Source organism: Chelonoidis abingdonii, chromosome 6, assembly GCF_003597395.2.
Source record: "Chelonoidis abingdonii isolate Lonesome George chromosome 6, CheloAbing_2.0, whole genome shotgun sequence".
NCBI classification, from domain to species: domain Eukaryota; kingdom Metazoa; phylum Chordata; order Testudines; family Testudinidae; genus Chelonoidis; species Chelonoidis abingdonii.
Window position 1 is genome coordinate 79,024,157 of NC_133774.1, and position 13,526 is coordinate 79,037,682.

Below are 13,526 nucleotides of genomic sequence, written 5' to 3' on the forward strand. Positions count from 1 at the left end.
TGCAATACAGACATATCCTGTAAGGTTTTTCTGTCCCATCCTACCTCATGGAAGGGCTGTTCATGGCCAGGGTAATTAGATCCAAGGACTTTTATGGCCCTATTTATACTGAGGCCAACTAAAGTTAAAGGAATCCATTTAAACATAATTCCAGCTAGTTCCGTTTCTGTCATGGTGTTGCTAACCCATAGATCACTTGATTTCCAGTGTTTTCTAAGCAAGAATGATTTACTTGAGCAGAAATTGTCTCTTGTTGCTTTTGTTGTTCAGTATGAAATTGCGTGCTTGCTTTCTCATAGTAAGTGAACGTTGGGGAGACAGGTAGATTTGATAAGGCCGTTGCAGTTAACAATTCATGACATCTGTGCCCAACCAGCTTTGCTGAGCTAGTTGATTGCATCTGTTAGCTGAGATGACTCTGATGTTGTTAAATAGGTGTCTAGAATGAGAACAGCATCCTACTTGAGATCTTTATTCACTTACTGATGAAAGCCAACTGACTTCTTGTCCCCTGCAGTGAAAGGTTAGTTCAGTAACCCTGTATGCTACTGTATCCACTGAACTAAATTAAGCATAGTTCACAAGAATATCCAGGGGATTGCTTTCCTACTGGGGAAATTATCAGTAAATATTGAAATTTTCTATTCCTCCAGGTTTGGTGCTCTTATTCCCAGGGGAATTCTGCACCAAAAAATTATGCACACAATATTTTAAAATTCTGCATATTTGTTGTCAAAATAATGCAATATAATCCAGCTAGTTTCAATTATTTTGGTAATTTATTTAAACTGCAATACAATGGATGGAGAATGGGAGTGGGGAGCATTGGAGAAAATCATCAACCCCCCCCCACCCCTCATCTAATAGTAATGTAGGTAGTATTGACGCATTGCTTCAAATTATGTCAACAAATATATGCAGCCTATGCTCAATGTCACATCAGACAACTGAAGAACAAGTGAAGGCTGGGGACTCAAGCTCACAATTTATACTGGCTACTGACCATGTCCAAAAGGTCAGTAGCAAACAGTTCATGAAGTACATTTTGATAGGACATTTTTTCAATCCAAAAATTGAGACCAGTTCTCATCACTAAAGACCACAAGCATTTATAAGGCCATATTGTCCTTTACAGCAAGGCTCCTTTACACCACTCTGGCAATGTAAAGGAGCCTTAAAATTTTTATACCTGTTTTATACTCCTGGGGAAATTTACTAAGAACAATGGGAACAATTCTCTAAGTAGGCAGGTTGCTATATTCTCTTGTGCCTGAGGGAACAGAGCTTGTCCCACTCCTACCTCTTCGGAAATACCCCAAAGCCCTGCCCCTCCATGCCAAGAGTTGACAAGTGTCTCTATCTCTCTCATATACACATGGCTACCCAGCCCCCCTCTCCCAGGTGGTGACTTACATCTCTACCGGCTGTTCTGGATGCCCAAACCAACCTGTCTGTGTTACCTGACATTGGGCCAGCTAGTAAGCTTAGGGAGGACTAATGACCCACCAGAGTTTGTCAGAAAGCAGCATGTTTATTATACTGATAGCTAAGCTCAAAAGAAGCGGGGGAGGATCACACTAACAGTCACACACTCACACTTCCAGGACAGGCACGGCACTGGAGATGTTAGGATCCTTTAAGGTAAGTGTTCCACAGCACAGCAATGGATGGTGCAATGAAGGTAAGTCTTCCCGAGGCATGATGGCATGCAATGTGGCGAACCACTGGCCAGGCAGTCTGTTCAAAGGACCTTCATGGGAGGTACAAGTTTGTGAGAGTGCTCCTGAGCACATGACCCCTTCCCATTTTAAGGACCTGCTCCTCATGGCCTGTGACTAGGGATGACTTGGTCGTGTCTGGTTGGTCACACTCCACCTCGGGCAGTGTTTATGTGTTGGGTGTGTGAGTGCTGCCTAATTAGAGTGCCAGACACCTTGTCTACCTGGGAGCTCTTCTGATCTTCCAGCCGTTCAACCAGCCCATTCATCCCACAAGCATTCCAGGAGGGAGGGGCAGGGGGGAAGCCACTTCACAGGTATTCAGAAAGGGAGAGGAGACAAAAGCAGGAGGAAGGGGAAGTATAACAGACCTTTTGAGCATACAGGTTATACATAGCATAGTCATACAGAGCACACAGATCACAGCTGCTCCAGCAACACTCTGCACTGCCAGGGAGTGGGCATATGACCCCTCTTGCAGCTTCCTTTGGCTTTCCCATCAAAAGTAATTTTTCTGCGGGTAAGCAAAGAAATCTGCAGGGGCCATGAATTCTGCACATGTGCAGTGACACAGAATTCCCCTAGGAGTATGCTCCGCACAACTTATGCATCAAGCTATTTGGTAGTTTACCAATATGTGACTTATATTAAGGTAAAATTGTGATTTGGTGGCAGTTGTATTTGTAAGTTCTGGGTATTTATCATGCCTCCTAAGTGTGTCCCAACTAAATATGTTTGAAATTACTGGAATAAATGAATGATTGGATAATGTCAGACTGAAAAAAAGGGAAGATACACGATTATGTTCAGATAAACAATCATTAAAATAATGAGTGTATAGTAATACAGTTATACTTGTGATATCTCTTCAGCCTAAAATCTGTTCTTTTTACCTAATTTCTTCCTCTTCGTTATTTTCTAATTGTACTAACCTTTTTTTGTTTTTTTTGTTTCCCCCCCCCTCACCTCACCTGGTCACATCCTAAAATCAGTCTGGACAAGGTCTGGAAGATTCCAGTTCATTTATCATCTCCCTCCTTCTCTCCTCTATAGCCTATCTGTTGTAGCTGACAGCATTTGCAATGCTCTTCCTCTAGCCAAGCTAGGACAAGTGAATCCTACATTGAGGCTGTTGCTGTATGGATCATTTGGAAAAAGATGTAGAGTGAGCTAATATTAATGCCTATTTCTGTCATATCCTAGCCCCAAACCTTGCTTTGTCCTAATGGATAGGTGGAACTGAAATCCAGGAAGTTGAGAACACTCAGGATATGTCTACACTACGGGATTATTCTGATTTTACAGAAACTGTTTTTTTTTAAACAGATTGTATAAAGTCGAGTGCACGCAGCCACACTAAGCACATTAATTCAGTGGTTTGTGTCCATGTACTGAGGCTAGCGTCAAATTCTGGAGTGTTGCACTGTGGGTAGCTATCCCGTAGCTATCCCATAGTTCCCGAAGTCTCCCCCACCCATTGGAATTCTGGGTTGAGATCCGAATGCATGATGGGGCCAAAACAGTGACACGGGTGATTCTGGGTAAATGTCATCACTCAATTCTTCCTCCATGAAAGCAATGTCAGACAATCATTTCATGCCCTTTTCCCCTGGATTGACCTGGCAGGCGCCCATAGCATGGCAACCCTGGAGCCCGTTTAGCCTTTTGTGACTGTCACCATATGTGTACTGGATGCTGCTGACAAACGCGGTACTGCAGTGCTACACAGCAGCATTCATTTGCCTTTGCAAGGTAGAGGAGACGATTACCAGCTATAGCACCGTCTGCAACTGGAAATTGGCGATGACGGTTATCAGTCCTTTTGTACCGTCTGCTGCTGTCATGGGTGCTCCTGGCTGGTTTCGCTGAGGTCAGCCAGGGGCGCATGGACAAAAATGGGAATGACTCCCCAGGTCATTCCCTTCTTTATATTTTGTCTAAAAATAGTCACTCCTGCCTAGAATATGGGGCAAGTGTACTAGAGAACCAGAGAGCACAGCCACTCCGGATGAGAGCCCAAGAGATCCCGCAGGAATGATGAGCTCCATGCCATTCTAGGGGGTGCCCCTGCAGCAACCCCACCCGTTGCTTCCCTCCTCCCCCACCTCTCCTGGGTTACCGTGGCAGTGTCCCCCCATTTATGTGATGAAGTAATAAAGAATGCAGGAATAAGAAACACTGACTTTTTAGAGAGAGAAAATGAGGGGGAGGCAGCCTCCCGCTGCTATGATAGTCCAGGCAGTACAGAATCTTCATTAGACATGAAAGAGTGGGGGGCTGATGGAGCTCAGCCTCCAGCTGCTCTGATGATGATGATTTTCAATCCTTTTTGCACCGTCTGCCGAGAATGACCAGGAGTCATTCCCATTTTTGCCCAGGCGCCCCTGGCCAACCTCACCGAGGCCAGCCAGGAGCATTCACGGGATGATGAGGACGGTTTTCAATCCTTTTGCACTGTCTGCCATCAGGAAAGGAAGGGAAGGGGATGCTGCTGTTCAGCGCTGCAGCACCCCGTCTACCAGCAGCATGCAGTAGACATACGGTGACATTGAAAAAAGGCGAGAAACAATTATTTTCCCTTTTCTTTCAGGAGTGGGGGAAGGGGGTAAATTGATGACATATACCCTGAAACACCCGGGATAATGTTTTTGACCCTTCAGGCATTGGGAGCTCAGCCAAGAATGCAAATGCTTTTTGGAGACCGCGGGGACTGTGGGATAGCTGGAGTCCTCAGTCCCCCCTCCCACCCTCCATGAGCGTCCATTTGATTCTTTGGTTTTCCATTATGCTTGTCACGCAGCACTGTGCTGAGTCCTTGCTGTGGCCTCTGTCTATCAGCCTGGAGATTTTTTTCAAATGCTTTGTCATTTCGTCTTCTGTAACGGAGCTCTGTGATAGAACAGATTTGTCTCCCCATACAGCGATCAGATCCAGTATCTCCTATACGGTCCGTGCTGGAGCTCTTTTTGGATTTGTGACTGCGTGGCCACCCGTGCTGAGCAGAGCTCCACGCTGGGCAAACAAGAAATGAAATTGAAAAGTTTGCGGGGCTTTTCTTGTCTACCTGGCCAGTGTATCTGAGTTCAGATCACTTTCCAGAGCGGTCACAATGGTGCACCGTGGGATAGCGCCCGGAGGCCAATACCGTCGAATTGCGGCCACACTAACCCTAATCCGACATGGCAATACCGATTTCAGTGCTACTCCCCTCGTCGGGGAGGAGTACAGAAATCGGTATTAAGAGCCCTTTATATCAATATAAAGGGTTTCGTTGTGTTGACGGATGCAGGTTTAATTTGATTTAACGCTGCTAAATTCGGTATAAACGCGTAATGTGGACCAGGTCTCACCCTCACACACACAGGGTCATTCACAAATCAAGTTTCTCATGCCAGAGCACTTATGTCAAAGCACAAGTTGTGCTCTTTGAATCTGCTAGTATATTAAACTGTAAAACAGCACCACCTTCAGTTAAAATTGTTAATATATTTCACTGATGGTATTAATTAAAATAGAAATACATTCAGAACTGGTTCTTATTATCGCATTGTTATATATAGCATCCCTTTGTCTCATAAAGCCCCAACTTTGCTAACACTGGTGGAGATGAATCAGTGTGAACAACTGTGAGGAATTTTTTCAAAAATTCCATAGTGTAGACTGCGCCTCTTTGTCTGTATACTAAGTCCAAGACAGCTGGACCTGGAATAAATGAAAGTCTTAATTCATTCAAGGGGCTCTGATGAAGTAATGAACCATGAGAGGAAAGATAAGGCTTTTCTTTTAGATGGCAGCAGAATTCCAAATGTAAAATTATCCATATATTTATTCCTGTCTCTTCAGTGGTTATACAGTATATAAATGGTAACTTTAAAATATAAAGGGCTAGATTTTTTTTTAAATGTTGTGCAGGTTTCTGGTGAGGTACCACAGGGATCAGTGCTAGGCCAAGTCTTCATTACTGATCATGGAAAGGGAGTAAACACCACAATAAGAATTTTCAGATGGTAACAGCTTCCAATTTCATATCGAGTCCTGCAGGGGCAGAGCAGAGGTGCTTCATTAAGACAAGGTAATCTGAATTCATTCATCCGACGACAGAAATGAGCCAACTAAAACCAAGCCTAAAATAAATGATGTGCTCATTTACAAACCATGAAAACCTAAAGAGTTCATTAAAGGAGTTCATCGATACTTAGTCGGCAATGGTGATTAATACTCCAGATTTGCCAGACTTCAGCTGCGAGACTTCTGCTTCCATGCTAACATCACCTCAGATTCAAAAGCCCCAAAACACATTTCCTCACTTGCCTCCCTTGCACTTTCACATGTCATCTCCAGTCCAACCCATACAGCTAAATGTCATTATAGATTACATCATGACCCAGCTACTATCTTGGAAAGACAGTCATCTCATTAAGGAAATGATCACAGCTTTCCCAGTTCTCACTAGACAAGAAAGACCCAGGACCCTGATGTGACTGTGAAGATTCATGGACCCCTTCAAATTCCAAAACATGCTTAAGAACAGCAGCATATCATCATCATCATCATGCTCTAGTGTTGACTATTGGCCCAGTGGCCTCCAAGCAATACCCTCCTCCCCATCACTTACACAGACCTCCTTGGTTCTTTGACATATTGTATCAGATGAAAAGAGAGGGGTGGAAACTTGAATACCAATGTTGGAAAACAAAGGCTGAAACAGACCAGTCAAAACCGAGAGAATCTCTCAAAGCCTATGTTCAAGTAGTGTTACAGGTCAGGAAATCTGCCTTTCAGCCTCCATAGGTCAGCCTCTGAAGTTGCTAAGGAGGTATTCAAGGTGGTAAACCTCTTCATTAACCCTGACTGTCTGGAGTCCACAGCAGAACCAAGCATCAAGTGCTGCAAGGAACTATCATCCCACTTCAGTGAATTAATGACATTTTCAGAAAGGGACTTCTGAGACTCCATGGACATCAGACCTAGGCAGCTACCACCCAGTATCAAACCTCCTGTTCCTGAGTAAGTTCGTAGAGAAGTTTGCATACTGGAAAGATGGTCTAGTGGTTAAGGCACTACCATGGGCTTCAGGAAACCTTCAGTTCCTATGAAGTAGGGAAGAATTATCTCCTTGTTATAGTTGGGAAACAGACACACAGTATAATGATATACCAAAGGTTATGTAAGTGTGCGACAGATCTTGGAATTGAATAAGATCCCCTGGGTTCCAGTTCAGTGCCTGTATCATGATTTCTAGAGTAGTCAAGCAGTTAGCCTTTATTTGACCCTGATTGCCAATGGCTTCTGCATGACCTCATGAATGTGGAGAGGTGAGCAAGAGCCTTCTCCCACTGGAGCATCTGTGTAAAGGCTACTCACAATAGCAATCCCTGAGACCTCAGGAAATTAACCCCCCTACTGACTTCTGATCTCTCAGGGAAAAAAGTCCATGACAAGGGGGTGGGGAGGAGGCAAGATCATGGCCCTGTTCCTCTCTGCACAGGTCTGTGGAGTAGGGCTGGTGTGCACAGAGGATCAGCACTCTGTCAGTATAATGGCTGGTGCAAAATATGCAATCCCCATGCACAGAAAGCAGCATCAGAAGAGATTGTGCCTGCCTGTCTGATCAGTCTCACTCCCTATAGGGGCCTGTGGGTAAATGGTACAACCTTCTAGTCCTGTATTATGTGCGATATCAGTCCATCTTTCTGCTTAAATAAGTAGATATATTCATGAGTTAGAGGAAACATAGATAATTGTTTTGTGTTTAAATCTGCTTTTCTGTCAGCAATAAGTATAAAGAAATGTACGTGGACAAAATAGAAGGAAAAATGAGTAATGAGCAAAAAGTGGTTTTCTGTGGATGTAATGCAGGAAACAAGAATTAAATGAACATGTGGTGAATCAAAAACATTTGTAGAAAACAGCTTTTGTTTTCTCTTAACATCAGGTTTAATATTTTTACTATCACAGTTATGTGTAGATTTCAATTTTTAAGATTAAGAAGTGGCAAAGGTAGCTTGTTTCAGCACAGGAACAGAATAATGGATCTAAGCATAAGGAAAGTGATGACAAACAAAATGTTGATGCCGTTTTCTCTGTCAAGACCCTTCTGTTGAAAGAAGTGTTTTCATAAGACTCAGGCAGCATTCATTTCCATTCAGAGCCCTTAATGGTTCCTGTCAGAACAAAACAGCTGGAAAACATATGGTATCCATTTCCCTGTATCACTTGGAAAAAATTTCACATGTAAATAAAACCAACATAAAAGTGTAACACTTTGAACCTAGAATCTTATACAATACATAAATAAATCAGTACAATGCATTCTTTGTAGTGGCCCACTAAATTACTTGACTTGTTGTTATTTTCTTTGATATATATTTACAAGAGCCTCCAAAGAAATTAAGGCGATACTCAGACAACTCCAGTTACTAAGCAGTATTATCCTTTTGATTTGTATCTTTAATAATGTATTGAAAACTGTATATTGCTGATTCTTAGGAAAGGTGTTTGTTACAGATCACAAGTTGTATGTGATCACCAATTAGACCTCACTGATACACTACAGCTAGTAATAAATCTACCATGTTTAAAATGTGCCTCTTGAACTTTAGAATATGCTCATTCTTTATAAGCATTAAAAGTCACCTGGAAAGAAAATATCTAAGTTGATTTTAGTGAAAAAAATTTGGTGAATTTCCCACCTCCCCCACTGAAAATATAAATATAAAGGAAGCTTATTACTGGGGTTCCACTGATCCTGGGCACTGTGGTTATGATGAACTGGGGCTGTACTTTTTGTAGATAGGGAAGGGTGGAGGATTTTTTCTACTGACTAGAACTGGTTGAAAAATCGAGGCGTTCTGCATAAAAATTTTCAACCAAAATGGAAAGAAAATCAATAGTTTGAAATTTTCCATGAAAAATACAGAACTATTTCCCCCAAAAAAGCCAGATATTTTAATTGGGAAATTCTGACGTAATGCCTCATGGGAGTTGAGGTTCAGGTGCCTCATGCTTCCACTCTCCTCTACAAGCTCCCTTGGTCAGAGTACATTTCCTATGAAGCATCACAGTCTTCCCTATTGGTGAGAGGAAGTGGTGCTTCACGGGAGTCCCGTGCCTGCAATATGTAATGGAGCATAAAGTCAAGCTGGGGAGCCTGACCCATAGAGGAGAATGGGGACATGAGGCAAGGAATTACAGCTCCCTTGAGGCACCATAGTGGCATATCCAAATAGATATCTCATTTTCAGACAGAGTCCAAGAACTTTTCAGTTCTTTGATGAAGAATAAATTTTATCTGCAGAAAGAAGACAGTTTTTGTGAAAAACTTTTAGTCAAAAATCCAAATTTCCAGTGAAAGTCAGTTGTGCTGGGAAATTTCCAAACAGTCCTATTGCTGAACTCCCAGAAGAATATCCCACTCTTTCAATGAAGCTCAGTCAGATAAAAATGGCAGAGCATGGGTTAGCAAGGTTTTATGACAGGATTAATATGGATGCCAATGGACCTTTACCAATTGAAATTACTTGGGGTTTATATTTTTCTCATTAAATTTGGTTCAGTTCTTTTTGTTTAAGATGTATGTCAAATTTGAAAGGCGTTTCTTTCCAGACTGCTTAATTTTGGTATTACTGTAGCAGAAGTATGGTTAACTGCAAATCTGCTTAGATGTGAATGCAACATGTTTTCTAGTAAATTTCTGTTCCTTATGCTTGGTCTGGAATATCATATCTTCAAAGTATACAACAGGATAAACATGTACACCTGATACTAATATTCTGTTCTTACTCAAATTCCCTTTTTTCTGTAGTTTCAAGCACTAGCTGGAGCTGTGGAGTTTCAACTCTTATTGGAAATGCACAAAAACCAACAGGAATTGCAGACATGTACAGTAAGTTCAGACCAGTGAAGAGGGTTTCCCCACTAAAGCACCAGCCGGAGAGCTCAGAGAACAATGAAAGTGATGACCAAAAGAACCAGAAGGTGGAATACCAGAAAGGTAGCGATTCTCACCTTGCATCTCAGAATGATGATCAGTGTTCAGGAGATGGAGAGGGCCTTAAAAGTAAAAACATTGAGTCTGGTGTTTTACTTGGGGAACTGGAGCACTATGACCTGGACATGGATGAAATTTTGGATGTGCCTTACATTAAATCAAGCCAGCAACTTGCTGCTTTTACCAAGGTGGCTCCAGAGAAAAGGATTTTGGGTGTATGTTCAACAGTGAACGGTCTGAGTGGCAAGACCTGCTCTGCAGGAAACAGTGAGAACTTGCCAGCCAGCACGACACAGTTTTGTGTTCTGTCCCATGTGAAAAGCTCTCAGATGAGAAATGCGCAGTCCATTGTCCTTAATCAGCCCAAGCATTTAGCTGAAGAATTAGAGCTTTCCCAGTCTCCAGTTAAATGTAGCTCAGTCCATGAAACTGAAGCTCAGAGCACGGGCTTCCTCAACAGGACATTGACCGATCCTCAAGCTCATAAAACTGAGAAGACAATGCCAAACTGCCAGCTGAGGACTTTTCATCTGCAGACAGCCGTGACAGAAAACAAACTTGATGAACTGAACAGTAATATGAACTGGAGCTGCTCAGGAGGCCCAGAGGAAAGGGGCGAAGACGTGAAAAAAAATAAAAGTATCTTAAATATTGTGAAAGAAGGACAGATATCATTACTGGTAAGTGTCATCCTTTTCATAAAACATTTATAATAAAACGTATATCTGTAAGACAATACAATAAGTCAACAGTTGATTATGTGCATATCATACATTGCAACTTCATTTGATCCCCTGTAATTAGAAACTGAGTGCATGGGTTTCCAAATGAAACTTGTGGATTTTACGTATAAATATGATATTTAATCTTAGGTAGTCATGATGGACAAGATTTGTAATGTAGGTAATACACTGAAATAATATAAAATGCAGATGCTTTTCATCTTAAAATCTACTTGTTTACTAAATTAAAATTTATTTCTTTATTAAGTTCTGGCTTGCAGAATGTTTGCAGTTCACCTTGTTCAGTTATTTGTGGATTACATCACTTTCTACTCAGATGCTGGCCGTGGGAACAGAGGGGTTTCTGTTGTATTCTGATTATTATTCAGGAGTGTTTATGCCAGTTTGTTGCAGCAGCATTCACAGATGGGAGCTCACACTAAAGCTTGATTACCCTCTGACCCATATGAAGTTTTGTTTCGTTCCAGCTCTTTGATTAGAAACCATGAATAGGTGTTTCCAAAGTAACTAGTTGCAAATTAACATCATGATGCAGGGAAGGCAAGACTCAGGCTGTCAGAGTAGCAGTGCATGCAGTATTTTGTACTCTTTTGTTTAGCTTTACCAGTCTAAAGCAAGCGCAGTGGCACATAATTAACACAGCAACAAAGACAAAAGCAGAGTTATTCAAACACTCGAAATAGGCAGAGGAATAGATCACAATACTAAAAATAATAAAAACAGAATTCAAAAAACTGGAAGTAAAGAAATGCAGAGGATTTTTGTATAAAATACCTAATTGAATCAGATTGTGCTCTAGCTAATCTGCATAACCATATGATCTTGTCACTGTTACTCCATACCTTTTGTCCTCCCTTCTTCCTCTCCCTCCCGTTTATGAAAAACAGTTATGTTTTGTCTTAAAATTAGATTCAGGCAAGGATCATATATTGCCAAATGTCTGTGCATTGGTTAATCCAATAATTCAAAGCACTATTGCAATATAAATAATATTAATGGAACTAGCTAACAAAGTAGCATTTCAGAGCTTAATTACGTTTTTCACTGGACTTAATATAAGCTGCCACTTTTACCATGAACTAGGAAAAATCTGACCTTTTTCAATTATTTGTCTTCCTAGTGGCACATGAAACTGGCGGGGGCAGGGGAAGCATAGGCAAATTTGCTAAGGGGAGTCATGGACACTTTATGCCAAATTACTCCTAGAGATAGTGGCAAAAAAGAAAAGGGACAAATTTAAAAAACAGTTGAAATGTGAGTATATTCTGTCAGATAAAGTAACCAAAAACTATACAGAGAGGCCAAACCACAGGACATGACCTTTCTCTGTATATGGGAATCTTGTTAGGAACTGCTGAATCAGACCAATAGTCCTTCTAGTTTCTGATTACACCAGCACCAGATGCTTTAGAAAGTGTAAAACCCCTGTTATGGACAAAGGTACAATAACATGTGCATGGAGAATGGTTCTTCATAGGCCCATGTATTAAGTGTTTGGCTTGTATCCTGAACCATGAGACTTGATATCCTGTTTAAACTTTTATCCTAAATTGCATAACTGATATACTTTATTTTTCACTGTTCCTTTTTGCACAGCCACATCTAGCAGCAGACAATCTGGACAAAATTCACGATGAAAGTGAGAACAATCTGTTGCACGTAGCAGCATCACAGGGACATGCAGAGTGCTTGCAACATCTCACTTCTTTGATGGGAGAAGACTGTCTGAATGAGCGGAATAATGAACAGCTAACACCAGCTGGGTTAGCAATAAAGGTGACTTCGTTTTAAATAATCTGTGATAGCTATAAATAATGCTGATACTAAGATGATGATGTTATTTTCAATCCTTTTGCTAAATTAAAGCAAAAAGTGGGTATTTCTGTCATTAACTGATGTCACATAAATAAATAAAAATGTGTTTCTTTTAAAGAGGTAATGTCAGCCATAAACCACTGTATCATTTAATGGGTCATTTTTGTTTTTTTCACATGCACATTAACCTAACTTTAAATTAGTTAACTGCTATTAAGAAAAACCAGTTATATTTCAAGGAACTTTTATTCATATTACTCAGATTCAGACTAGTATTCCTTTACTGACTATAACTATGTCTTGTTTTTCATTCAGATGAGTATAGCATTAAAGACAAGTATGGGAAATATGTGTTGGTAAAGCATGACAGCATTTTTGGTAGTTTCTAATGCTGCTTTTTTCAGTGTGCCACATCTGAAGCTGAAACTTCTTAGATATCGAGCGGTTTGGAGTATCAGACCAAAGTTAAAATTTACCTCTTGCAGAGCACAGCATGCAGCCTGTCAGAAACTACAAAAATGAATGTCATCTGGGAAAAAGTTAAAGCTTATGGGAAAATCTATTATACAGTAAAACATGAAAGTTTATAGTGCTGTTGTGCTGTAGTAAAATCCAATGGTGTGCAGGAAGTTTGACAGTAAAACTAAACTGCCATCTTTCAAATAAGGAATTAAATTAAATCGATATCTAACTACTCTTGGCAAGTGAATTGCTTTTCAGAGTTATAGGGATCTTAAGCTGTGTCTACACTGCACTTTCGTCGTTAAAAATTTTTCGCTCGGGTATAAAAAACCACCCCCATGAACGACAAGAGTTTCAACGACAAAAAGCGGCAGTGTGGACAGCACTTCATCAATGGGAAACACTCTCCTTGTGATGAAGCTACCGCCCCTCATTGGAGATGGTGTTATTTTGTTGCCAGGAGAGCGCTCTCCCAGCGACAGAGTCACTACACTGCGTACCTTACAAAGGCACAGCTGCAGTGGCACATCCATGCCATTGTTAGGTACTCAGTATAGACATAGCCTTAGAATCACTGTCATGACCAAATTCAAGTTTGGATATCTACATTCTGTCTACCGAAAGTCCTCTTGCAGTTTCAGTTGGGTATAGTATTTTTCTTTACTTCTATCCTAACCTGTCAGATAGTGTTGCTGTACTCTATTAACTTCATTGTCTTCCTTCCCAGCATGGGTGGCTGTTTTTCAATAGTTTATTTTATTTATAAAATGTGTGGGCATCCTTTGAGATAAAAAGTAC

The 13,526-nt window shown here is 41.1% G+C and overlaps 1 protein-coding gene across 3 annotated transcripts in view; it reads left to right on the top strand.

The window, feature by feature from the left end:
* The window catches only part of SNCAIP (synuclein alpha interacting protein), a 117,666-nt gene that overhangs the window by 73,039 nt on the left and 31,101 nt on the right, over window positions 1-13,526 (top strand). For all 3 annotated transcript variants that reach the window (XM_032790777.2, XM_032790779.2, XM_032790778.2), the window contains exons 4-5: window positions 9,523-10,388; window positions 12,048-12,227. In XM_032790777.2, the coding sequence (XP_032646668.1) occupies window positions 9,523-10,388; window positions 12,048-12,227 (1,046 nt within the window). The remainder of the gene's footprint in view (window positions 1-9,522; window positions 10,389-12,047; window positions 12,228-13,526) is intronic.